General features: G+C 46.3%; 1 protein-coding gene across 2 annotated transcripts in view; it reads left to right on the top strand.

Moving 5' to 3' along the window:
• Nucleotides 1–27260, top strand: part of MACROD2 (mono-ADP ribosylhydrolase 2) — a 1360465-nt gene that overhangs the window by 1218543 nt on the left and 114662 nt on the right. For both annotated transcript variants that reach the window (XM_030557958.1, XM_030557957.1), the window contains one exon: nucleotides 6892–6973. In XM_030557958.1, the coding sequence (XP_030413818.1) occupies nucleotides 6892–6973 (82 nt within the window). The remainder of the gene's footprint in view (nucleotides 1–6891; nucleotides 6974–27260) is intronic.

Below are 27260 nucleotides of genomic sequence, written 5' to 3'. Positions count from 1 at the left end.
GTCCAGTTACTGTGGATGGGAGTGGTAGGGGGATGCTGAGTCATCACTCAGGCCAGCCCCTACTCAGCCAGGGCCACCTCCTACCAGCATCAAGTGGCTGCAGCTCTCAGCCCCGGCTTTGCAGGCAAGTCCCTCCAGATCCACGCAGGGAGGGGGGTGAGGGGAAAAGCAGTGAGTGACAGAGGGAGGGGGAAAGAGGAACAAATGGGGCCTTGGGGGAAGAAGCAGGGCAGGAGTGAGGCCCGGGGCGGAAGAGTAGGTTCCGGCACTCCTGCCGGAGTGTCCAGTTTTTAAATATTACAAAGTTGGGAACCCTAAATAAATGCCTTCCTTAGACCTGCAGAAAAGGCCTGGTAAGTAAAGAACTCTTCTGCCCACCCCAGGTCCTATTGCTACCTGACAATTGTGGATCCTGGAGAGGGAAGAAGGGGCTTCTGGCTGCCCCAGGCTCCTGCTTCTCCCTGGCCCTGTGTGGGAGTCCAGGGAAACACAGATCCCTTGCTTAGCACCAAGCTGGGCATCAGCAGCTGTGTTACTGCTAAACACTTTCTTGCAGGAGCCAGGGAAGAGCAGGCATGTGATCTCTCCTCAGAGCAATGCATCAGAAAGAAGGTATCATTGCTGGGCTGCCCAGAAGATTCAGGAGGCCTGGGGCAAAGCAATTTCGGGGGCCCCTTCCATAAAAAAAATTGCAAGACTATATTCTCATGGGGGCCCCTGCGGGGCCCAGGGCAAATTGCCCCACTTGCTCCCCCCCACGGGCGCTCCTGGGAAATATAAACCTTCCGCATCTCAGCACATACCCAGTTTGGAGAAAACTTCTTTACAAGGTGTCACTGATTCTCAGCATCAGCTAGTGATAAAAGGCACTAAAGCTCATTAAAAGGGTTGGACAAATATTTTCCCTCAAAACTTTATTTGGATTGAAAACTAGGTGTTTTTAAAAAGCAGAAAAAAATCATGGACAATGTCTGCTTTCCTTCAAAATTTGTTGTGTTTTTTTTAATTGAATTTAGTCTGCCAAAACCTGAACATGGTTTGAGGTTTCAGAAGTGTGTGGCCAAATATTTGCTGCTTGCTGTGTTTGATTGTTTAAAGAAACAATAAAAAAATTCTGCTTAAAAAAATCAAAAACTTTTGAACTACCTCAGCTTGTGACCAAACGCCTGAACCCATCCAGTCAGAGATTTTTCCAGGTTTCTGATACTCTGCTGGCTTCCTTGACTCATATCTAATCTCCATAACTTTGGGTTCATTTAAGTTAGAACATAAGAACAGCCATACTGGGTCAAACCAAAGGTCCATCCAGCCCAGTATTCTGTCTACCGACAATGGCCAATGCCAAGTGCCCCAGAGGGAGTGAACCTAACAAGTAATGCTCAAGTGATCTCTCTCCTGCCATCCATCACCACCCTCTGACAAACAGAGGCTAGGGGCACCATTCCTTACAAGTCCTGGCTAATAGCCATTAATGGACTTAACCTCCATGCATTTATCTGTTTCCTAGAGACTGGCTCCATGGGGTCCCTCACAAACTGAAGACGGTTACTGTGGGTTTGTCTTTAGTATAGCTTATGTACATACTCCATGAGCTGAGCATTTTAGCTTGTTCCAGATTCTGGGATGAGCCTATGTTGTCAAAACTGAAATGCTCAAAATAGCACATGCATGTGAATGGACACAAGGTGCTAAAATTAAATTACCCCAAGGGTTCTCAAACTGGAGGTCGGGACCCCTCAGTGGGGTCACGAGGTTATTACTGGAGGTTGTGAGCTGTCAGCCTCCACCTCAAACCCCGCTTTGCCTCCAGCATTTATAATAGTGTTAAATATATAAAAAAGTGTTTTCAATTTATAAGGCGGGGGTCACACTCAGAGGTTTGCTATGTGAAAGGGGTCACCAGGACAAAAGTTTGAGAACCACTGATTTAACCCCTCTGACGCCTCAGGGAATGCAGGGGAGGGGGGGTCTCCCTTGATAGGGTTGGGCAGGATATTACTCTTCTCATGTGATCCCTCTCCCAGTGGCTAATTTTAAATGAAGCTACCCTCCCCTGACATGAATCTCCCTATGGCACTGAAATTAAATATATACTATAATTTGGCATTTGAGAAGTGAAAGGGATGGTAGTCCTAGTGGAAAAGCTAATAGCTTGGCTCTTCTGCAAGCCTCAAACTGCTGAATGAGCTTTAGGGTAGGGAAGGCTGTGCCTCCCAAACAGCCTGGCCCTGCCCCCTATCCGATCTCCACCCACTTCCTGCCCCCCCCTCAGAATCCAGAACCCATCCCTGTTCCTTGTCCCCTCACCATCCCCCAGAGACCCCACCACCACCCTGGGACCCCCACCCCTGCTCCCTGTCCCCTGACTGCCCCGACCCTTATCCATCCCCCCACTGAGTCCTGACAGAGCCCCCGGAATGCCCACAATCCAACCCCCCCATTCCCTGTCCCCTGACTGCCACCCCAGCCTCTGCCCCCAACTGTCCCCAGGACTCCCTGGCCTTTATCCAACCCCCCTGTCCCCAGCCTCTTACCCCCGGCTCCCTCCTCGCCCAGAGCTCAGTATGTCGCTGAACAGCTGCAGCGTGTTTCCAGTGGGGCCCTGAGCTCCACCCTTCTCAGAGCCGTGTGGTAAGGCGGCAGGGCTACGAGTTCCAGTGGGGCCCTGAGCTCCACCCTTCTCAGAGCCGTGTGGTAAGGCGGCAGGGCTACGAGTTCCAGTGGGGCCCCGAGCTTCCTCCGTTCAGCTGGAGCTCGCAGCCCCACCCCCTGACCATGTGGCTCTGAGCGGGGCAGGGCTCAGGAGCCCCACCGGAGCCACGCTGCAGCGCTGTCCGGGGAAGCTGCTTGATACGCTAAGGTTCCAGGAGAGGGGCGGAGGCGGGGGTAAGGGGCCAGGGCGGGAGCCTCGGCCATTCTCTTGGGGGCCCCTGCAGAGCCTGGGGCCTGGGGAAAATTGCCCCACTTGCCCCCGCTTCTGGGTGGCCCTGTATCACTGCAAGCTCACAAGGCAGTGTGACCATCAACCAGACGGTGAAACTCACTAGACACAAAGTGCTTTCAAATTCACATTGGAAACAAAACTAAATACATAGGATACAGTATTCCTTCCCGCCAGCTTCAAATTATGATCATCTTAGATGTTATATGTAGACATAGTCAGTTAAACATTTTCAATGTGATTTTTAAGTTCACTGTGTCATTCTAATAAAGTACCTGGTCTTAATGTCTGGCTCAGGATTCAGTCCAGTGTAAAACAGTTTCAGACTTCTAAGTAACACAGGGCCTAGAAGGCTGCAGATCATGTATCAGGTGCAGCTAACCAAATCAGAAGAAAGGAATGCCTCTCAACCTTAAATGGTGCCTGTCAAGTAGCATAGGTTCTGAACGAAAAAAAATCATATGGTCCATAGCCTGGATCTGTAAAGCTGCCTGCTAAGCAAACGACTCATGCAATTTAACTCTGCCTCCTGTGATGCAAGGCTCTTAATTTTTGGGTTCTTTTGATCCACCTATTCACACCTGTGCAGGGAGCAGAATTTAATCATGCTCTGAGAGGGGAAGGGTGCATCCAAGACTAGCGTTCAGAACAGAGCTGACGATCAAGGATGAGCCTGAATACCCTCAAGTTGCAACCCCGTTAAACCCTTTCCTCAATTGAGTGGTATTCATTCAGCTGTGGAAGTGCTGGCACTTGCAATAAGACATTGGTGATTCTCTGAGCATACCTAGTAGAGTCCCTCAATATTATTTCTCTTCCTTCCATGAAGGGGCAGCATGAAATATCTAATCAAGTTGGCATTCCACAGTCACAAGAGAGAAGATTTGCCCTTTAGAATAAGGAGTAGCAAACTCAAATGCAGGTCCCAAAAGTCCTGCTGAGCTTTTATGAGTCAGCAGCCAAGTGATTTTATGCTGGATTAAACCTTTACTTGATGTGGTTGGAATGGAAGTGGTGAGGACAAGGGTTACTTTCCATAGCTAATTTCAAATTATTTTAGCTGGGTATGTCAGATCAAATATTCAGTGACTGGCAGGATGCTAGAATTTGGTTTAATTTCAGATTTACTATCTGCCAACACATGCCATTCAATCAGATAAACACAGGATTCGAGCTGTCATCACAGCATTTTTATGCATACTTAAAAACAGGACACTTTTTTTCACACACTGAGAAGAAATTGAACAGGTTTATAAATAGAGTTTGTACAGTGAGGACACTGGAAACGTTCCACCAGTTTGAAAGATACTGCCATTTCCAGAGAGATGCCTTGTTTTTAGAGCATTACATTAGAAAGACTAGAATCCTTCAAGCTCATGGAATATTTTAAGGGTGTCAACTGTGTACAGGGGAAAAAAATAGAGAGCGAGCATATAATAAAGCCAAATTAAAATAAAATACTGTGACTGTATGTGGACTGCATAACAGACTGGACACACGGAGACCACCATAGACTTCTGTGTGCATGACTGAAATTCATTCTCTGATTGATAAGTGCTTTGTTAGACACAGGGCTTTGTTAGACTGACTATCACCGCCCTTAGGTCATACCCATCACTATAGTATCTGAGTACCCAGTCCAATAAGCCGTGGAGGTGAAGGTAGAATATGATGATGTAGGATAGCCTGCCGATCGCTGGGGAAATCAACTTTTACAATCAATATAAATTAAGGAAATGAAGCATAAAACACTGATCCTGCAAACACATAGCCTTCACTTTGCACTTGTGAATAGCCCCATTAACTTCAGTGGAACTACTCCCATGGATAAAGCGAAGCACCTATGTAAATATTTGCTGGATTGGGGCCTTCCATTCTAAAACATTGCATCATTGCCCCTCTGACCTGAGCAGTTAGCTAATATTCAGTCCCTTCAGGATTGTTTCCATTAGGAGAAACTGAAGATACAAATCAAGTCTTTCTCTGGTACAATCTTGTTTATTTACAAAGTGTATGCACCAAGTCCTGTTTCTCTGAATACAATAGAAACAAACAATAGCTGACTGTTTCCTTGCTCAGAAATGCTCTGTTGTGCCTCCCCAGCACACACTGTGCTCAAGAAGCTCTGACTCTCTGCTTCCTGTCATCCCACTCACGGGTTTCTCCAGGCTTTCTGCTGGCTTTTGACTCTAACACGCGCAGCCTACAAAACCAGCGTCCTAGCCCTGTGCTTTCCATCAGGGAAATCCATGCTAATCTACCTAGGTTAGCTCTGATCTCCATGCAGCCAAGTGCCTTGGTTGCTAGCCACCCATTTCCAGCTGTCTCACTACTTAAAGGGGCTTCATTGCGCCTTTCGTTGAGCCTACGAGTGGTTTGTACATTTACTTGAATAAGGGCTGTGATTCTCTTTGATGCAAAGATTCACTCACCGGTAGCCATTACCCCTGTCCAGCATAACATTCTTCCATCATTTTTTTTGGCACTTTCACTCCATGGTAAATAGATTTTGCTCTACGTGGAGGAATGAAAGGGTGGATTTCTCTGCATTGAGATAGGAGAGTTGTCTGTGAGTATTTGAGGACAGGATCTGGCCCTTAAGTTCTACCAAGCAGCTGCTCTTCTGAAAGGCCAATATTTTCTAGTAAGGATTAGGAGGAGTTTTTTCATGTTGACGGTTCTTTGTTGTTCCTGAGCTGCACAATGACTCTAGCTCCCCATTCACCATCAGGGGAAGGCAGTGTGTGCACCTGTCGGAGTGGGAGGAGGAGGGCAGCTTTAAACTGTGGTGAGGTCTCCATAAGGGACTTGTCAGCATAGACACCGGATCCTCATTGCTCTGATCTTTCTGGCTAGCAACACTTGCTTTTGCGGAAATGCTGGCTGGGTGCAGGCTGGACATGTGTTGGGTACATGTGTTGCATCCCTGTTGTACGTTATCTTTCTGCTGCTGGGGCCCTGTGCCCTGGATCATGCTGACTGGTACAAACATAAGCAAGGGTTGAATTGAGCCTCCTGCAATGTTTCAGTATTTAGTTGTGGCTCTCTGTGTGTGTGTGTGTGTGTGTGTGTGTGTGTGTGTGTGTGTGTGTGTGTGTGTGTGTGTGTGTGTGTGTGTGTGTGTGTGTGTGTGTGTGTGTGTGTGTGTCTTTAAGAGAAACCTTTTCACATATAATGATCTCCCAGGCAATTTATTTTTAAAAGGTGGCAGGTACTGCACACATTATGTGTTATGGTGCCATTTATATGCTTGGCCTCACTGACTATATGGTGTATTAAATATTTTATTTACCCTGTGTGCTGCTTGTTCTGTAAACAGCTTTTGTTTTTGTTGCATTTCTGGCTATATTATACAGAGAGTAAATAGTTTCATGTAAATTAAAACCACACAAAAGCTTTTCAAGCCATCCTAAAATGCTAAACAGTTTTACAAATATGTTTGTTGGGCAAAGATTGAATAAAGAGCTCTTTGCTTACCCATTTATTCTATTGTACTCCTGCTAGACACCCCTTGTGTGACTCTTCCATCAAACACTGCATCTAGATACTCAGCTGGAATTAGGGTGACCAGATGTCCCGATTTGCTAGGGACAGTCCTGATTTTGGGGTCTTTTTCTTATATAGGCTTCTATTACTCCCCACCCCCTTCTCGATTTTTCACACTTGTTTTCTGGTCACCCTAGCTGGAATGCCAGAGCACGTTTATACCATGCTCAGAGGTGGTTTGCATAAACAATAGGCATTTAACAAAGAACATAGTAGTGAACTGCAATTAAAAATGGTGTTTTGTATATTACAATACAGCTCATACAGTAAACACAAAACACAATGTTTTTCCACTTAGCTGGCATACAAAATGTCAGTTCAAACATTTCTGTGCTGTTATTAAATATTATTCTTAATATTGATAATTACTCTAGTTTCACTGTGAATAATTTTGTTTCTTACAGATGGATCGTGTCATCTTCTGTGTCTTTTTGGAGGTCGACTACAAAATTTTCAAGAAGAAAATGAGCGAATATTTCCCCACAGGTATGTGCAGTCATTAGCTGCCTTCTGACTTTCATAAATCGGGCAGTATAAAGAGAGCAGTTGGCATCTTCTGGCCATGGACCAGCAAAAACTAAAACGTTAACTTTCTTTCAAGATCGACTACATATCCAGGCTCCAATCCTGCGAATACATATGCATGTGCTTAACTTTTGAAATCAATGGAATTACTCCCGGTAGCGAAGATCAGAACATGCAAAAATGTATTTGTAAGACAGGAGCCTAACCCTGTGATATTGAGAATTGGTTGTTTCCACATCTCTGCTGTTTCTGTCTCCAGTCATTAAAACTAGTTTTATAGCACCAAACACTGATTTCAAGAAGGAAATGATTTACACTAATGTAAGTGAGGGAAGAATAAGGCTGGCTGTGTTTATGGCTTTTTCGTGTGCTGTGTCCATATTTGCTCTTCATTAATGAGGCTGGTACGATTTCATTGTGACTGAAAAAATATCACAGGGGCTAAAACCTGAATGAGAACTTAAAGTTTGAGCTGTCCCTGTACCAAAATGAATCAGAGGAAAGGCAGCTCTCTGGAGCACTTAGGGAATGTTAGTAATTTGTCTTGTGTCTCAGTCTCCTCTTTGTAATGTAAGAAAACCTAATGGATAGTAAATGAAAAAAACCAAAGCAACTCAGAGTAACTGATTTATTTTTATTGTGTGCATCATTAGAGATTTGTATTTGTTTTATTTTTCAACCCTACCTTGCTTTTTTTCTTTTTATTGCTTGTACAATGCTTTAGCCTTTCTGTTGGATTGCTTCTTCTGAGGGATGTTCTTGCCTATGCCTAGTGTTCAGATTCTAGCAGCCCGATCCTCCTGAATTACACGTTCACCCACTATAAGACCCCTTTATACTGCCAGGTTGATGTAAAGGGGCCACAGAGTAAATGAGAATCAGGCCTCAGGTGGCTCATGAGGATCTTAGCTGCTTTTTGGCTATCCAGAAAGTCACAGTGGCCAAACGTGGTTTTTTCTCCCAGTCTGGGCTTGTGTCAAGGAAATTGTGACCTTTCTGCCCGATCTCACTATTCTTGTAGATGCCTCTGTCACCTTCTGATTCAATTATTGCAGTGATCTCTCAGGGAGGCTACAGTTGAAGACCGCCTGAGTACTTCAGCTAGCACAGACTGTGGCTATCCACTTTCTTAGCAATATACTGTGTCTGGAGTATATTATGCGTGCGCTCCAAAGACTGCAGTAGCTTCTAATTCATTCAGTGTATTACTCTTTGGCAGTGTTGCCCAGTGGATAGGAGAGTAGATTTGGTCTCAGGAGATCTGTGTTCTGTTGCTGGCTGTGATATTAAGCAAACCACTCCCCCTCCTTGCAGAGCGTAGGTATCTAAGAGAGAACTTCAGGGCCTCATACTCAGAGGAGAAAAGGAATGGAATTTGCTTCCACCTTGATCTGACACGGCTGACTTTTGTTGACTTCCTGAGCGTACTGCAAGGCAGAGGTGACAAGTAACTGTGGATTGGGGACGGGAGGGCATGCAATTGAAAGGTTCTGTGGGGGCATGTGACCGTCACACACATTGCCTCTGCCTCTTCCCGCTCCCCACCCCCCTCCGAAATGTGATATGTATGCAGACAACATACAGTAGCAACTACCTCCTCCTGCTCCCTGTCCTGTGGCTGGCCAGCCCCTTGCAGAGCTTGCAGGCATCCCTCCTTGCCTGAACTATCCTCAGTCCATTTAGCAAGTGTTCAAAACAAGACCCACAAAAGGGGCAACACAGTTGGGATGTACAGTACCCAGGGCCGTCCTTAGGCATAGGCAGAATAGGCAACGGCGTAGGGCCCCACACTGCCTGGGGGCACCACTCTGCAGGCAGCCCAGACAGTGTAGAAGCAGGGCTGCTGGGTCCTAGAGAGAGCCCAATGCAGCACAGTCTGAGGAATGGGATTGGCTGCTGGGGTCTCTGGGAAGGGGGGGGTAAGGGTTGGGGAAGGAGCTCACCTGTGAGTGTGACTCTTTCCCCCCGGCTGAGGTCAGGTGAGGCAGGCTCTGTGGCTCTGGAACCAGTATCCTTTGTTGTCCCCCATAACATCCATTCTTCTCTCCCCTGCCCCACGGAGCACCCCCTCCGTTCTCCCTCCTCCCCAGGAGCACCCCTCTCTCCCTCCTCCCTCCCTTCCGTCAGGGCTGGGTTGGGTGAAGTGCTGGAGGGGGAACGGAGGCTGGCTGGCTGCTTGCTGAGGAATGAAAGTAAAAGTAACTCACTTCCTGGGCAGGCAGCCAGAATTGGAATGTCACACAGGGTTTGGCTGGGGTTAGCCAGATGTGTGAAAAATCAGGATGGGGTAGGTGAGCAGATATCCCTATTTTATTGGGACAGTCCCAATTTTGGGGTCTTTTTCTTATATAGGCTCCTTTTAACCCCCCACCTCTGTCCTGATTTTACACACTTTCTGTCTGGTCACTCTAGATGGGGGTAATTGGTGCCTATATAAGACAAAACCCCAAATATCGGGACTGGCCCTATAGAATCAGGACATCTGGATCTGGCCACCCTAGCTGGGGAGGCCTCTCCCCCAGGCTGGCAGCTGCCAGCGATCCATCTCATCCGGGGGGAGCTGCACAGGGCAGGATGAGCTGCTGTGGCTGCATGGGTGCCTTGTCCCTGAAATCAGATGCTGTGCTAACTTCACCATGGTCCATAAGGCTGGTGGTGGTGCCCATTGGCGTGTGATTGGACCTGAGGGTTTGCTGCTGCTGTTGCCACTCTGCACCCCAAGAGGTGGATTTTGGGATCCTGCAGTTTTCCACCTATCTCCTCCTCTACTGCAGCTTTTGGGAGTGAGCCAAGCATGAAAGCAGTACTGTGTTGCCATTTAGATTGTCATTTAACAACTTTGTTTGCCAAAAATGCTTGCTAACAATCCTGAATCCAATTTCAATATATTTTTTTAAAAAATCAATATATTAGCCAAAAACAGAAAATTAAGTTGTTGACAATTATTAGTGACAGGTTTGGTTTGAGGCAGGGAGTGGGCCAGTTTTCATCAGAGAAATAAAAAATGTTGACTGACTTTCCTATAGCCTGTTACTCCTGATAAGAGCCCAACAACTGTAATATGCTCATCTCCTTACTAGTGTATAAAGCAGGGGTCGGCAACCTATGGCACACGTGTCAAAGGTGGCAGGTGAGCTGATTTTTGATGGTATGCAGCAGCAGGCTGAGCGGCTCAGCCCATCACTGCTCTGGGGTTCTGGCTGCTGCCCTATTGCCAGCTGGGATACCAGCCATCGGCCCCACTCAGCACCAACTGCTGGCCTGGGGACCCCCAAGGAACCCCAGGCTGGCAGTGGGCTGAGCAGGCCAGCCGAACCACTCAACCTGCTGTCAGCCTGGGGTTCCATTCACTCAGCCGGCAGTGGGCTGGTGGCGGGCTGAGCAGGGCCGATGGGGGGTTGAGTGGCTCAGTCTGCTGCCAGTCTGGGGTGCCAGCAGCACTCAGCCTACTGCTACTCCAGGGTTCCGGCTGCCGGCCCCTTGCCAGTCAGGAGCTCAGCCGCCAGCCCCACTCTGCCTCCTGCCAGCCTGGGTGAGCAGAATCCCAGGCTGGTAGTGGGCTGAGGGGGGATTGGCGGCCGGGATCCTGGCTGGCAGGAGTTGGTGGTCAGAACCCCAGACTAGCAGTGGGCTGAGCAGGGCCTGGGATCCTTGTCTAGGGTTCCAGCCACCAGCCCGCTGCCGGTTTGGGGTTTCATTTACTCAGCTGGCAGTGGCCTGAGCAGGACCGGTGGCCAAGACCTCAGATAATAACAATAGTTTATTTATATAATATAGACATAGAGGAACCTTCTACAAACATTAAAATGTATTACTGACACGAGAAACCTTAAATTACAGTGAACTTGGCACACCACTACTGAAAGGTTGCCGACCCGACCCCTGGTATAGACTGACCATATGTTGTACTAAGATTCTCCTGCTTTTTTTTTTCCCTGTGAGTCAGTATAACTTTTGCCAGCCCAGAGGTTGGGCAGCCAATGTTTTACGTTTTCACAATGTTTTCTCCAACTTTCATAAAGTAAATACATAGTTAATATGAGTTAAAAAGGCCAGGGACACTTCTTTGTGAAGAATCTGTACAACAGATCATGCCCATAGACGATCCAGAAAAGAAATTTGAGGTTGAATTTTTTAATGTTGTGATGGATAAAGCAGTATCTGCTGTTGATGAAAGGTTTAATACCTTGCAAGTACACCATGAACAGTTTGGATTTTTGTATGACATAACTAAATTCAGTGAAATAGGAAAACAAGAGCAACTAATGACAAAGTACAAGAACCTAGAGAGCCTCCTGAAGCACGGTGATAGTTTTGATTTAAATGGACTTGAACTGTACGAAGAATTGAGTACACTGTCATCAATGTTGCCACATGCAAAATCAGTGATGGACATTGTACAGTTTATTCATACCCACAAACTTGTTGACATATATCCTAATGTGTACATTTCCACTCGTATTCTACTGACAATTCCTTTAACAGTAGCGTCAGGAGAACGGAGTTTCTCAAAACTAAAGCTCATTAAAAACTATCTCCGCTCTACAATGAGTCAGGAACGCTTAACTGGTCTTGCTATTCTTGCAATCGAACAAGACACGACTTTGTCTTTGTCATACGATGACATTATTACTGATTTTGCAGCCAAAAAAGCCAGAAAGATTGCTTTTAATTAAAAACAAATCTTTGTTTCAATACCTCTTCATATAAATTTCCAATAAAATTTTGATAAATTAAAAAAAAAATTGCATCATTCTGTCATCAGAATTTTTTCTATAGTGCTGCTTCTTTAGTGCTAGTCCATCAGCATTACAGTGTGCTTAATTAAGTTAAACTGGTTTTAATAACGTGAATGTGGCAAGTTTTCCAATACTGTAAGCTTATGTTTGTGTTGCTAAGAGCAGATCAGGCACAGGGGCACCAGTTTAATAATCTCGCCTAGGGCACCATAAATCCTAAGGCCGGCCCTGACAGTACCCACCCTCCTTGCCCCATCAGGGTGGATGGTGATGATGCTTGGGGCTGGGTCCTCTGTTAGCAAGAAGGTTGGAGAATTATCAGTCACTTTTTGTTGGAGGGGGGGAACGTGACACCCCCAAACTGCCTTCTCCTTGATAGGCACATTGTAGGCTGCTGCTGCTTCAGTGCACCCCCAGCAGCAGAAGAGTCCACCTCCTCTTTCTCGCTGCCTCCCCCAGCCTGCTCTCCTCACTCGCCCTCGCGGTTTTCAGGCTGCATGGGGCTCCACCTGAGCTGCCTGGCACTGAGCACTACGTCGCAGCTCCTGTACCTGATCTTGAAGATGCTTCCCTGACTCACCTCAGTGGGCTGTCTGCAAAACGGGAACCAGGAAACGCTGGGATCCAGCAGTAGGGAAGGAGAACCAGCTCCATGTAGGGGGCAAGATGGAGAGCTCAGCCCACAACTAGCCATCCTCCTGCTTCCTCCCTCCCCACGCTGAATGGACACAGTGAGTGCTGCCAGAGCCCCTTGCTGCTGGGCATCCCAGTAAGAGGCAGCCTGAGAAATCGGGGGGGCACATGACCCTACGTGCCCTCCCCCCATGCGTTGCCCCTGCTGCAAGGCCCGTATGGCACTCATTCTTTTGGAACAGTAAGGGGTTTCCATTTGGGTGGCTATAGTTGGGGTGCAGTGACTTTTATTGCCCTTTTGACACATTAAATTGATTATCTGCTGTACATGGACTTGAATTACTTAGGTGCATGGGAAGGTGTTTATGAGCTTATTGTATAAAGTAAACTGAAGATGGGGAAGACCCCCTCCCCAAAGGTTCAGTGCTGCAGGCAGCTGAGCTCTGCTGGAAGAGGTATGGATAGACAAGGTTAAGCTCAGCACCTGTGCAGGGTGCCTTCCACAGAGGGCCAGATCTTCACTCAGTACTCACAAGTGGGGACAGATTTTCAGAAGCCCTCCGGGCCCATTTTTAAAAGGAGATTCAGACAGACCAAGATTTTCAAAAGTGACTGGTGATTCTGAGTGCTTCAGTTTTGGGGTCCCCAACTTGAGATGCCTTAAAAGGCGGCAGGGATGATTTTCAGAAAGAGCAGCGCATCTACCTTCTGTAAAGGAGGTACTTTAAAGTGTTTCAAGTTCGGCACATAAAATCATCAGTTTTGAAAATGTTCGCCCTAGCAGAGATGAAGGATTGCCCAGAGGTTAGGGCATTAGCCTGGGACTTGGGAGACTTGGATTCAATTCCAGCCAGCCTGTGCGCCTTGGGTAAGTCACTTAGGGTCAGATTTTTAGAAGTATTTAGGTGCCTGGTTCCCAATTAAATCAATGAGAATGAGGTGCCTGAATACCTTTAAAACTGGCCATTAGTCTCTTTGTGCCTCAGTTTCCTACACATAGATCTCTGACCCAGCCAAGTTGTACATGTGCAGAGAAGTAAGCAGAGCCTGAGTATGGACAGTGACCACACTGCAGCAGCCACTGAGCAATTCCATTCCCAATAACTCTGTGCCCTTCCCCTAGAAACAGAGTCAATAACACCACTTCCTCCACTGTTGTACGTAGCAGGGGGGTTGCCAGCCAGCAGCAGTGGAAAGAGTGCCTATCTTAACATTCCTTCAGGCGGGACCTCCCTAGCTGACTACCAGGCTGAGAGAAAGAGACAGAAGAGACCTGCTGTGGAAGGGTGCAACTGAATCCACCATGACACCTTCACAAATGTCTTTTGAGGAGTACAATGAACCCCTGCAGCTGCTGACTCCTCTGTAACTTCCCCTGTGATGGCAGCTGTGAGTTATTTTGACACCCCCCTAGATTATTAGCCTTCAGGTCTCACTGGAGGTAGAGGGGAAGGGGAATCAGGATTCACAGAGAGCTAGAAAGGTCATACTGGAGGGAATATGGTTAGCTCTCTAAGCCATCTAGGAAATTTGACCATGAAGCAGATGTGCAGCCATCAAAGCAGCCTGAGTATCCTGAGGATTGGTCAGGCTGAAGCAAAGTTTCCTCCCGTGGGAATCTTTGCAGCCCTTAGAATATGAACTATAGGAATTTTGGGGACAGTCATCAGAGCAAATTATTAAAATAAATACAGGAATACTAAAACATTGAACAAGATGTAAAAGATCTGCAAGAAGGGAGGAGCAACCTGACCAGGCCAAATAATAATGGGGAGAAGATAAAAAGTAGGGGGCTGCAGAAGTTGTGATTTCCCCCTTGCATGCTGAAGGGGGGAAATCTGTGCACCGAGGATCTTTGCCCCTGCAGGGCTACAGATAAGTATGGATCATGGTGGCTTGACCCTAAATATGGATTTTTTAAAAAATCATGAAGCACATTTATACTGGCAAAAGTCATATAAGTAACTACCAATATCTTGCTGACATGGTCAACAAGTGTTGAATTGTGATAGTCGTGATTTGTTTACTATGATTGGGGGTCTCCATTACCTATTGTGAGATGAAGAGTGACAGAAGAGTGAAAAAGGAGATGCAAGTGCCCACCCATATAGACTTCCATTGGAGGATTCTAGCCTTGCTACTGTAGGTGGGCCAGAGACAGAAAATTTGGATCTGAGTCTGAACTCCAAAATCTTTGGTGGAGTTTGTATCCTGGATGTTGTGTTGGACTCATCTCTACATTACACCTTCCATCTCAGTCTCTAATGATTAAACATTGAAATGATATCGGCATCCTTCTAAGTAACATCATGTTGTGGAACATAGGATCATAGAATCTACATGGCAAACTTCACCAATCATTCTTAAACAAAATATCTCAAATGAAGGGATGGGCTTTGACTTAACCTATGTAGCCCTTCTGCTCCTCTGAGCTGGCAGCAACAAGGGCCGGGTTCAGTATCCAGGGGTTCCGTTTCAGTAACGCAATACAAAACCGGCTCGAGCCCCCACCCAGTGACCTGGGACAATTACATACCACCTCCCCGGGTGCCTCTAAGAGGCAATACTTCCCCTCTCGCAAGCACAGAGTCTGAGTGTAGCAAAATCCTTTTAATAAAGGAGGGAAGCAATGTGGCATCATATTGGGGAAACACCACAAACAGGATTCATAACATAAACCATGAGCAAAAGACCCACCAAGTAAGTTTTGACAGTGTCCTTTTCCCCTTAGGGTCTTAAGTCCAATCACCCCAAAGTCCAACAACCCAAAAGTCTCTGTTCCTGGGTTCAAAGGTTTATCTGCAGAGTTTTACCCCCCCCCAGCCTAGATGGAAATGGGGGGGGCGGCACAGGGTGTTAAGGTGCACTTATGTGGGTTGAGGCTGACTGCCTCGCCTCTCCATGGAGTTCTGCTGCAGCCTTCACCACGACCGACTCCACTCCACCAGCTGCGCTGCTCCTCCAGCCGACCCGTGAGCTGCTCCACTCTGCTCACTCGCTATTCCGTGGGCCACTCCAACCGTCCCACAAACTGCTCCACTCCGCTCCCTGTTCCGTGGCCTGCTCCAACAGTGCTGCAAACTGCTCCACTCTGCTAGCTGCTTAACGATAGATCTTCAGGCTCCCCCACTAGATAACCCAGCACCCAGCTCAGTACGTTTAGCTCTTTTAGTGATTTCAGCTTGTAGCAGGGGAGCCCCAGTGCTGGTGCACCATTGGCCCAAAGTGAATTCAGCTCAGCAGCCTCTAGATGGATTCCTAATGGAATCAAAATTAGCTCTGCTCTTCAACAGTGGAGAGAGGAGAAGGTGCAATTGGTGTGCCAGGCCCTCAAAAGGTACACATACCAGTCCCCAACCTCTCTCAATTCATTGGGTTTTGGAACACGTCCCTTGTCTAGCGAGTGCTACTTAGTTGATGGTGAGATTCTCTGTCATAAAACAGGTTCATAGTCCCTCATTCACATAATCAGGGTAACAACACTTTATTCCTCCTACCCCAATAACAGAGAAATTGAGGATCCGACAGCTGTCAAAGTGACCATTTTAGGCTGCTGTGGGCTATGCTAGGCGGGCTGGGTGTGCTTGTGCAAACAAGATCAGCCCCTGAAATTCTTTTCCACTCTCACCATAATTCACCACCAGATGTCTGAGTAGAGCTCATCCTGACTCTGCTTACATCTATACCAGCTCTGCAGCAATAGAACTCCGTTTGGCCTGATTCTCCACTCTTTCGCACCTTATTTACATATGTATTCATATTTATTTGGCTTTCTGCAATAATAAAAAGGGATGCCTATCCGAGAACTCTAGACCCCCCATGTCTAGACCAATTATAAAACCAAATGAAACAGTCAGCGGAACTGAACACCCTATAAAACACAAAAGTCTCCTCCATCCCCATACAACTAAGCCAACCCTTGATATCAATTCTCACAGATAAATTTACCTGAAATAGTGCCCAGTTACATCTCTGCAGAGGTGTAAAATGCTGCCCAATCAGGATGATAGACTTTTACATTCTTGTCTTCACTTTGCCCATGTGTAAATGATTATATGAGGTGTTAAAATGCCGTAAATTTGTTTCCATGTGGCTTACTACCTTACCTAAAGTTGATTAAAATTAATCTTTTCTATGAGTACAACGGGAATACAAGACTATTGAGTTTTTTTGGGAAAGAAAGACGTAATAGAAAATGTCAATTTAATATTTGATGGACATGCATGGACACTAATTGGCAACTTCTGTTGGCAACCTCAGAACAGACATAAGGACTGAATGGGTTTGAAAAGTGATCCACATTCTCATTCCAATCAGGACTGAGGCACAGTGGTAGGGCAGTGTGCCAAATCTTGCGATGGTGTTGCCTATGCCAGGCCTGTGGATACAATAAACACTTTCTTTGCCAGTGATGTCAACCCAGCAATTTTCATCAGCATTAAATTCACTTTAATTTAAAAAAAAGAAAAAAGAAATAAAAAATACCCCTGAATAATGGTCCCATTTCTTGAATTATTCTTTTTTTGCTCTTTTTTGAGCTATCTTCATGTGGCCTGTCTTTCACTATGATTTACATATAAAGACATTGACAAATATTGTGCAGATGCTTTGACTTTAAAGGCGTCCCATATCTCTGGAAGACCAGTTTCTTGCACAATGGACTTTGTTAATATGGTTCTGTGACAGGGAGCTTGCTACAGTCACTGCCTCTGGCAATAACTTTCTGACATTTAGATTATATTCTGGAGGGATTCATAAACTATACTGATGGGGTTTTCTTTATATTCCATATATTCTTAAAGCAAAGAAAACGATTTTTTTTAAAGTAGCAGTGTTCCTGGTTTGCCGTGTATTTCAACTGATAGTGCTCTGTCTTAGTAGTCACTGGGGTGCTTCTTTAAACTGAGAAAAGTTGTTGAGATTTCAGATGTGAACCTACTGTTCAGAAATTCTAAGAAAGGTTTCCACTTCAACATGTGTGGATCAGGTTACTTAGAAAAGCAATACCTTCCTGATTTTATCTACGGAAATAGTTATTACTTTAAACTTGCTGCATTAATAAATCCAAAAAGACATCCAAATACTTGAGCTAGTCAAGTGATAATGATATGAAGCTAGAGTTACACCTCAGTGCATTTCAGTAAGTGGAATATAGATATAAGGAAACAGTTCCATTACTGGGACATAATATTAAGCATAGTTTGCAAATGGAGTGCCAGAAAAATTAGCTGAGTAATGCTACTTATCCTGCACCAAGTGCCAAAAGTCTAGGCATTAGTAAAGTGTACATATCTATAAGCGGAAAAGCAGACCTCTATGGTAATATGAATCTATGGATAATTCATAACTTACTCTCGTGTATGAATGTAGTTGTTTGGTCCTCATTGTTACAATCTAAGCATTTCTGAATTAGAGTCACTGTAGTCAGTGGGTCAGGGCCAGGGGTGGCTCCAGGCCCCAGCACACCAAGTGCGTGCTTGGAACGGCAAGCTGCGGGGGGCGCTCTGCCAGCACCGCGAGGGCAGCAGGCAGGCTGCCTTCCGCGGCTAGCCTGCGGAGGGTCCACTGGTCCCACAGCTTCAGTGGACCTCCTGCAGGCGTGCCTGCGGAGGGTCCGCTGGTCCTGTGGCTTCAGCTGACCCTCCGCAGGCAGCCTGCCTGCCATGCTTGGGGCGGCAAAATCCCTAGAACCGGCCCTGGTCAGGGCTTGATACACAGCCCACTGAAGTCAACGGAAGGCTTACGCAGGCTTTGATCAAGCCCAGAGCCCACTCATAATGGTTCATGGTCACTGACACAGAAAAATACTGTTTTTTTCTATGAACAATTTTTTCTGTTAAACGTTTTGTTCTTTTGCCAATAAACTTCTAAAATGTAAGCAGGAAAAAAAAATAGGACGAGCGTATAAAAATGTGCTGCAGGAAGACATTTCTGTGCCTAGAGCAATAGCTTAGTCTTAACTTTAAAGGGAAGAGAAACAGCCACATCTCTCTGTTTCATATCTTCCTATGGGTAAAACAGCTCTGACATTTTCAATCCAGATATGTTGTGAAATTCCCTCAGCTGTTAGTCCGCAAGAATGTCCAGATACAATGTATTGCCACAGGACCTCCAGCAAATCAGGAATCCTACCCTGCAACTCTTGTTCACACACATAGTTCTTACTCATGCCATTGATTTCAGTGGACCAGTCACATGAGTAAATGTTACAGTAAAGGGCCCACTATTTGTATTGCTTAGCTGGAATCCATTGTTCCTTCTAAGAGAATCCTTGTTCGGTTTTCTATCCACTGATTTTTATTGATAAATGTGCTTTTATAACTTCTACTGGGAAACACTGCAGAAACCTATCAGAACCTACAGAAATTCTGGAATTGGGGGTCAAATTAGAAAACACCTACAATTTCTCTCTTGGAACCCCATCATTTTGCCAGCTCCATTTTCAAACTGCTGTCAGGCAGCACAGAGGGCACACTGCTGAGTGCTGCAATACTGACAGTCATTAATACAAACTGGATATTGCAGTTGTACAGACAGATGGCTTTGACGCAGCAGCTTTAGATGCCGCAGCAGTATGGCAACAGGTGGAGGAGGAGTGGGAGGAAGAAATGGAGCAGTTAGTTCTGCAGGGCATTTATCTGGAGCAGCTTCACTTGGTGGAGTGCCACTCCTGGGCTTTATCAACTGGCACTGACTGGTGGGACAGGATAGTGAGGCAGCATTGGGATGATCAGCAGTGGCTGCGGAATATCAGGATGCAGAAGACTACTTGCCTATTTGGTTGATTGAAATGGTGGTCCCAGTATGGTTTGTTTTTTGCCTTGGCATTTGTCTTCAAGTCCCATTCCTGGGTCATATGCTCCATTCTGAGCCTTTCTGAGTACTCCAGGAAACCATCCTTCTACACTTCTACCTTTGTGGACTTCCCTTGGGATGCAGTCACTAGGTCCTGGAACATTTCCTCTGTTATCTTTTTTTCCTTTGGAGTTTAGTCAGCCTCTCAGTGACTGATAAGCCCCCTGTGTGCATGGACAGAGGCATTGCAAGTTCTAAGGGAAATCAGAAAAAGCACAAGCAATTACTGTCCCCCATTCCAGCAACAATAAACTGTTGCTTTTCTCACAACTTGAAATGCTATTTCCAACTTCTCTTTGCACTCTGGGGTTTGCTTTGAGAGGTTAAGACATTTTGAAAATTACAACCCTCTTGTATAAGAAACTTATGAAAATGCTGGTGTGAGGGTGACATTGGCAGCTTTAGATGGGTGGAGGGTTGTGGGGTGGGTGCATCGGGGGGCTGTGGTGGTTTTAGGTGAATGGGATATGTGGAATGGTTGGGTGTAGGCCTTTAGGTTTTAAGTGTGGGGGGCTTGTTTTGATGGAGGACAGTCAGGGACAGGTTTCACAGTGGTAGCCGTGTTAGTCTGTATCAGTGGGGGACAGGTAAGCTATCACATGTGCTCTTCTGCAGGCTGTCCTTACATTGGAGGATGTTACCCTGAGGCAAGCTTGCAGGAGACACAGAAGGGAAGATAGGAAGCACTGCTCTTTACCAGGATGGTGTTGCCACAGCTGGTGCAGAAATGGAAGGGAAATGGTAGCTGAATGAGCAGTTCCAAGACAGCAGCAGTGCCTTGCAATGTGCATGCCAAAACAGAGCACTATCCTTGCCTTAAGTTTTCTTTTATGACACCCACAGATCAGCATAAAGTGCACTGAAACACAAAAGAAGAGTATTGTTCAATAATTTTTCAGGTAGCCAGGAATGCCTAATAATGGCTACAAATATATGCATTTTGAAATGTCTGTAAAGCCTGTTTGGGGCAACTTACCTCAAGTTAGCTAAAAGACGGGGGCTTTATAGAAGAGTAAGTCAATTTTTGCTATTGCTTTTTTCTTTATCTGCTCCCACCATACACAGTACGTTTGATTTATTTTAAACTCCTCGATGCTAGTGTAACATCAGCAGACCCCAGTCATCGTCGGGCAGGATTGAACTGGGGATCTCTGGACCTTAGTGCATGAGCTAAAAGCCAAGTGGCTCTTAGCTGAGGCTGTAGAGCAGTGTCTGTCTCTTTCTCTCCCCCCACTTCCTCTCCTTGCAGATGGGACAGAACACCACACCCAGGAGGTGTGTGGGTTACATCAGCATCATGAGTAAGGGGCAGGAGGTTGGCAAGGAATGGGGCAGAGGGGGAGTGAGCAAGAAGCGAAGTGGGAAGCAGGGTTTGGAGGTAGCAAATGTGGTCAGTGGTTGTGGGACATAATACTGCAGGGAAATAAAGTTTTATAGCTTTAAATCTCCGGCATGGATGCCATTTTCAGCACATTGTGGGGGAAGGGCATTAAAAGTCAATCAAATGGACAGAGTCTTCTAGCTCTGCCCAGCATGGTGGTTGTTGTTAAACTGGATAGTCAATTGCTTGTCCATCCTTTGATTTGTTATGAAATATGTTCAAGAGGCCAAAAACCCAATGTCAGTCAGGTTTGTTGCTGTAAGCCAGTAATAACATAGTATGGAAAATGTTTATGGTCCCAATCTCAGGGAAGCTGTCGTGCAGCACAGTTGCATTCACTGTACACAGCAGGTGTGCTCCCAAAATTGACATTTCAGCTGCTATTATTTAGAAGATGATTTTACAAGTTACATATCTCTTTACACATCACTAACATACAACCGATCAGTTTGTTCCAGTTCCCTAACGCGTTCTGTTCTTTCCTCATCTTTGTTTTGGATACTAGCATTCCAGGTACTGGTCCACAAAGGGACTTCCCTAGGTTGTGCTAAGACATAAAACCAAATGTATCTTGGTTGTGATAAGTTTTCTATCTGCTTAAGCCAAATGCTTATTTCAGCAGATGCAGGGAGTTATGGGATACTTGGCATAAATGAACAGGATTATGGTATAAGCCAGTTTAGGCTATTTGTACTTAATTGTTGTACTTATTGTTGCTTAATGCGTATGTATATATTAATCACCCTATATATTTGTGTGTATTATCCACCACATATACATAGGGTGGATAATACATATTAATATGATATATATGTTAGCTAGTGTATATTAGTTAACAATGGTGAACAACCAGCACTCGGAAATCCCCCTATACGTTGTATTTCACATAATATCAGAGCACTACGCTGCAGCATTTTGAGGCTGGTTGCTGGTAGTGCTCTCTTCCACAGCAGTTTGTTGGGTTGTTTGCATGGGATTATTGTGTAACCTCTGAGACTGCTAGATCATACAGTTCTTACTTTCTAGAAAAATCTTCTCCTGGTGGGATCCCTTACGTGGTGTCAAGGGTACTTGCTATGTTGTCTGGAGTGCTTTATGGAAAACTCATTCTCATATCATTCTTGGATGTAGTGGTAGCATCATTTGCAAAAATGAAGTCCAGTTTGTCATGTTGTGGGCACGGTAGTGGGAGCATTATTGAGGATCTTGTTCTGGTCTCATACCTTCAATTACTCCTCCCAGGGCTCCTTTGCTTTCACTCAACCCTGGTACCAGCTCTGGTAATGCCCCCTTTTCTTCATTTGCTCAGACAGTGTCCTATAGATGTCTGCATTCCAGTGACTCTTCTCAAGATGGGACAGGATATACATCTTTCCAAATAATGCAGTCTAGTCCACACAGCAGCTTGGTGGGTTGGGATGCATGGCTGCTATAATGGTACGTGAACTCACCACTATCTCGTATCAAAGAGAGCTCTGGAGGCTGAGTGTTTTCATTTCAATGGAGACGTTACATTTTGTCAAGGTTATCCCTGGACAGAGGCAAAAGTAAGTTGGTACAGGCCGGCACAGCATACTGGTAAGAAAGAGGCCTCTGGTACAGGCTGGTACACAGCCGATGTAGCAGCACTTTAAACACTGTACCAGCATGGTCGCTGACTAGGGGTTGCAAAAGGGGAAGCTGCCCCAGGGCTCGGTGATTTAAAAGGGCCCAGGGCTCCCAGCAGCAGTCAGAGCCCCGGACCTTTAAATCGCTGCCAGAGCCCAGGGCAGCACAGGACAGGCAGCGCTGAAGGGCTGGCTGGGGGAGTTTGCCACAGCCCTGCCCCTTCCACCCTTCCAGGGGCCCAGAGCTACCCCCCCAACACACACTTTCCCAGGAGCCCGGCCGCCCTGCGTACCAGTAAGTCCTTTAAGTTACTTTCACCCCTGCCCCGGAGCTGTGGAGGGAACAGATACACAGGCAAGCTGATGCAGGAGGGAAGCTTTGCAGTGGACGATAACAATGTAGGCCTGACAGAAGCAGAAATCCTAACGGGAATAGGTTACTCCTGTTCCCAGGGGGATCGCTTACTGTGGCCTAAGATGCAAAATACCTCACTTTAAAAGGTTGTGTGGGAATGCAAGGCACTGTAAACTACACTTAGGGCTTGTCTACATCAGAAAGTTGCAGCGCTGGTGAGGGAGTTACAGCGCTGCAACTTAGGAGGTGTACACATCTGCAGGGCACCACCAGCGCTGCAACTCCCTGTTTGCAGCGCTGGCCGTACTCCCGTTTTGTCTCGGGTGTAGAGGATCCAGTGCTGGTGATCCAGCGCTGGTAATCAAGTATAGACACTTACCAGCGCTTTTCTTGACCTCCGTGGAATAAGCAGGTATCCCAGCATACCTGAGGAAGCCTCTGGTAATCAAGCTGGTCTCCTTTCCCGGTTTGCTCTCTCGTTCCCCGAACCCCCGAGCAAGCAGGTCTCCTTCCCTGCGGTTTGCAGGGTGGTTCGGGGAACGCGAGAGCAAACCGCGGCGAAGCTGGTCTCCTTTCCCGGTTTGCTCTCTCGTTCCCCGAACTCCCGAGCAAGCAGGTCTCCTTCCCTGCGGTTTGCAGGGTGGTTCGGGGAACGCGAGAGCAAACCGCGGCGAAGCTGGTCTCCTTCCCCGGTTTGCTCTCGCGTTCCCCGAACCCCCGAGCAAGCAGGTCTCCTTCCCTGAGGTTTGCAGGGTGGTTCTGGGAACGCGAGAGCAAACCGCGGCGAAGCTGGTCTCCTTTCCCGGTTTGCTCTCGCGTTCCCCGAACCCCCCTTGAAGCCGCCCAACAGCGCTGCAGTGTGGCCACATCTAACACCACTTGCAGCGCTGGTTGCTGTAAGTGTGGCCACTCTGCAGCACTGGCCCTATACAGCTGTACTAATACAGCTGTAACAACCAGCGCTGCAAAATTTTAGATGTAGACATGGCCTTACACTGCTGTAACGCCCCCATGTAGACAAGACCTTATGGTCTGCCATCCTGTTGTAATGATCCTTTCTCTCTGCTTCATTGAGCAGTGTCCCATCCCCATAAAACATTCCGAGTGCCTTGCGTTTACTGCTCAGCAGTATTCTGTCATCACCACTCACTAGCAAAAAGTAGCTTCATATGCTTGAATGATCCTGGTTGCAAAGACTGCGGTTAAAATCTTGGATGACTCATTGAGTTGCCTCTGTGCCAGGCCACTGCTGAGTGTTTTTAAGAAACCTCACCTCTGTTGTGTCCAACAGTGGGTCACTACACACAAAACATATTTCTGGTGTGAAAATTCCAGCCTGCAGGTGAGCTTGAAATTAACTTGAGTGAGTATCTGTGTAAGTAAAACTCAATCACTTCACTGTTTGGTGGGGGAGGAGGGGAAGGCAAGAGAGGTCTGTGTAGCTGAAACTGATTTCCTCTCTAAACTGATGCATTTTGAACTCATTAGTCACCCCGTTCTTCGTATGGATCGTGTCAGCATCCGTAAAATAGAATCCCCAATCTTGAGCATGGCTGTTTTATTGGAGTGAAACAATTTGGTTCAGTTTATTTGCAACTGGAATAGAAGCTACTACACATTCTGTGTGAGTAGTTAGACCCTTGCTGCGCTGTATGTTCTGCTGCACATCAAGTATTGAAGTACATAAAAGAAACCATCTCTGAGGTGGCATAAAGAAAAGTATCTGATGTCTTAGCAATTGGGTACTAAGGATTTCCATTTCAGATGGTCTCAAAAGTTGCAAACAGATTTTACATTCAGTGTGACTCCTGTGTTGTGAGGCTACGTAGCTAGGCAACCCACGAAGAGAAACTGCGCTGATGCTGCAATGAGGTTTAGATACACTGCACATATCAGTAGAAATGTCTTCATAATAAAAGCAGCCAAAGCAAAATTTGATCAAACTTGCTCTGCATGAGAAGGGGTATTTCAAATAGCACCTGTCACTCTGGTATCCTATTACTGCTCCAAATTTAGGAACACAAAAGCCCAGACCTAAAAACTGTTCCCTCTCTCTCTTCCTTTGAAGCAGGGGAATGTGACTTTGTTTAAAGGCCCTTTTTTCTTAAAAGCATTCAATCTGGGGAAGGCTATATTGAAAAGCTTGTTTTACACCTTGATCCGAAAACAGTCAGGCATAGGCTCAGTCTGATCTCTTCTGGCCAGCTGGGTTCCTGCCAGAGAGAATGTTTTTTTCCCAGTACTTGGTAGTCTACCCAGCTGCATTGTCTCAGTGGAGAGATGAGGTAGAAGGTTCACGAAGGGCAAGACAGATATTTAGATTCCAATCCATTTAGTGCCTCAATATATCCCCTCCCTCCCTTAAATCTCAGGAAGTGGGGAGGGTTTTGGTATGCTGTTACTACATTGACTTCTGTTGGTCAAGTTGGAGAGGAAATTTGTATTCTTTTGGCTGGCTAGGAAAGGAGCTTCTGCAGTTTAGGCCCAACAGGGGACGTCGTCTGGCTGGCAGTAATGGTGTCCTGTCAAGTAGTAATGATTCTCAGTCAGAAAGGCATGAAAAGGATAATGAGAAATATGGCAGTTGTCAGTATGGATGTAAAACTACATAAGGGCAACCAAGTGGATGATTGTCTGCATCCTTGTAGGTGCAAAAGAGCATAAGGATAGTGAAAAGAAGAGTTGGGCATACATAGGCTGACAAAGTGGTAGATACTATTATATTTAGTTTTGATAGTTGGATTTTACTCCCCTGGTGCCATTTCAGCCTGCACCAACTAATAGTCTAAGAAGGTTTAGTTGGCAACTAAACAGAGAAATCCCCAAAGTTTAATTACACATTTTGGTTTTCACTTTCTGTAGATGGTGTGAGAATGTTGTGCTGCACATCCTTCATTATCTTAGTAGAAACAGTACAGTCATATCTTGAAGTTCCTGCTAGTTAAGTGCCTAAGGGCAGGAACTTTTTCAGCAGGACACCTATTTTTGTACAATAAATAAGCCCAGTAGGACATCTAAATAGTTGTCATTACTCACAGGTGTTAGGATATAGATATTCAAGCCTGTCTGCAAAGGCCTATACTTTAAGAATTTAGGTGTATTCTTATCACTTAGCTAGTTATAGAGGTATAAAAGAAAGAATCAAAATCATGTCTGTGTAATAACCTGCCACAGTAAGAGAAGGCCAAGGCCTTCAGCTAAGATGTACTTAGGCAGCCATAAGCTGGGAGGTGTATGGTCACATCCTCACATTACAAACTAGTCACATTGAAATAAGGTGCTATTGGGCTATTAGGAATACAATCCTGTCCTGATATTCCTATCACCTCCAGAGAAAGGGAAGAGCCTAGAAGATGTAAAAGGAAACTTAGTTTGATCGCATCCTGTCTGGCAAGAACTCACTTATCAATAGACGCAGCTGGAAGTGGGGGTGGGGGTGGGAGAAATGGGAACAGGGACTGGGGATGGGGGAATTAAAATCATGTCTTGCTAAAGGGGAAAATGGGAACAGGGGATGGGAACAGGGACACAGGCAAGGCTCTGGGTATGGCTACATTTGGAATTTCAAAGCGCTGCCGCGGCAGCGCTTTGAAGTATGAGTGTAGTCAGAGCGGCAGCGCTGGGAGAGAGCTCTCCCAGCGCTGCATGTAAACCACATCCCTTACGGGTGTAGCGTGCAGCGCTGGGAGCCGCGCTCCCAGCGCTGCTGCCCCGATTACACTGACGCTTTACAGCACTGTATCTTGCAGCGCTCAGAGGGGTGTTTTTTCACACCCCAGTTGCAGCGCTGTAAAGTGTGAGTGTAGCCAAGGCCTCTGTGGTATCAGAGCTGGGAAGGGGGACACTAAGGAAGGAAACTGGAATCATGTTTGCTGGAAGTTCACCCCAATAAACATCGAATTGTTTGCGCCTTTGGATTTTGGGTATTGTTGCTCTCCGTTCATGCGAGAAGGACCAGGGAAGTAGGAGAGTGAAGGAATAAGCCCCCTAACATCTTGGTGCCGTGACTTGAATACATCGCATCAGATAGGTGAGTGGCAGCCTGTAAGTCCCCCTCCCCAACAGTCCGCGCAGCTGCTTGGAGGGGGTATAGTGAACTCTCGTGATGGTAGTTGCAGATTCTGGCAAGCCAGGGTAAAGGATTTTTTGGATAAATGGATAAGGAAGAACCAGGGCTCATACCAGGTGCAGGGGGCAGCCTGGGATGAGATTAAAAAGGAAATGGAGAAAGCATTAAGGGACCCCAAGGAATGGGGGGCGGCCGAGGAGCCCACCCTCCTTCGGTATATGGGTAGTGGAAGAAGGTCCCTGCCCATGGGGACTGGATGCCTTCCAGGGGAAGGAGGCACTTTAGTCCACTTGTGAGAGGTTTGAAGTAAGGGCAGCATTATGGGAAGCTGCCAGTAATCTTTCAAGTTTGATGCTGTTTCAGCAAGGGCTGCTGAAGCATTGTAAATTAGTTAGGGTGGTTAAAGATGATTTGGCACAACAGAGTTTAGAGTCAGAAGCACAGTTAACAGACCAGCTTTAGAGACAGGAGCTGGGACTTGGTCCTGGGGGAGTGGAGAAAAGAAAAATAAAAAAAAAGAAAAGAAAAGGTTTCAAGGTGGAAAATGGCAGGGTTTGCAGGAGCAGGTAACAACCCCCACTCTTCTCCCAGAGCCAGGATGAGAACCTG

The sequence above is a fragment of the Gopherus evgoodei genome, chromosome 3, assembly GCF_007399415.2.
Source record: "Gopherus evgoodei ecotype Sinaloan lineage chromosome 3, rGopEvg1_v1.p, whole genome shotgun sequence".
Lineage (NCBI taxonomy): Eukaryota > Metazoa > Chordata > Testudines > Testudinidae > Gopherus > Gopherus evgoodei.
Note: the sequence above shows the minus strand (reverse complement) of the source record. Positions and strands in the feature narration are given on the sequence as shown.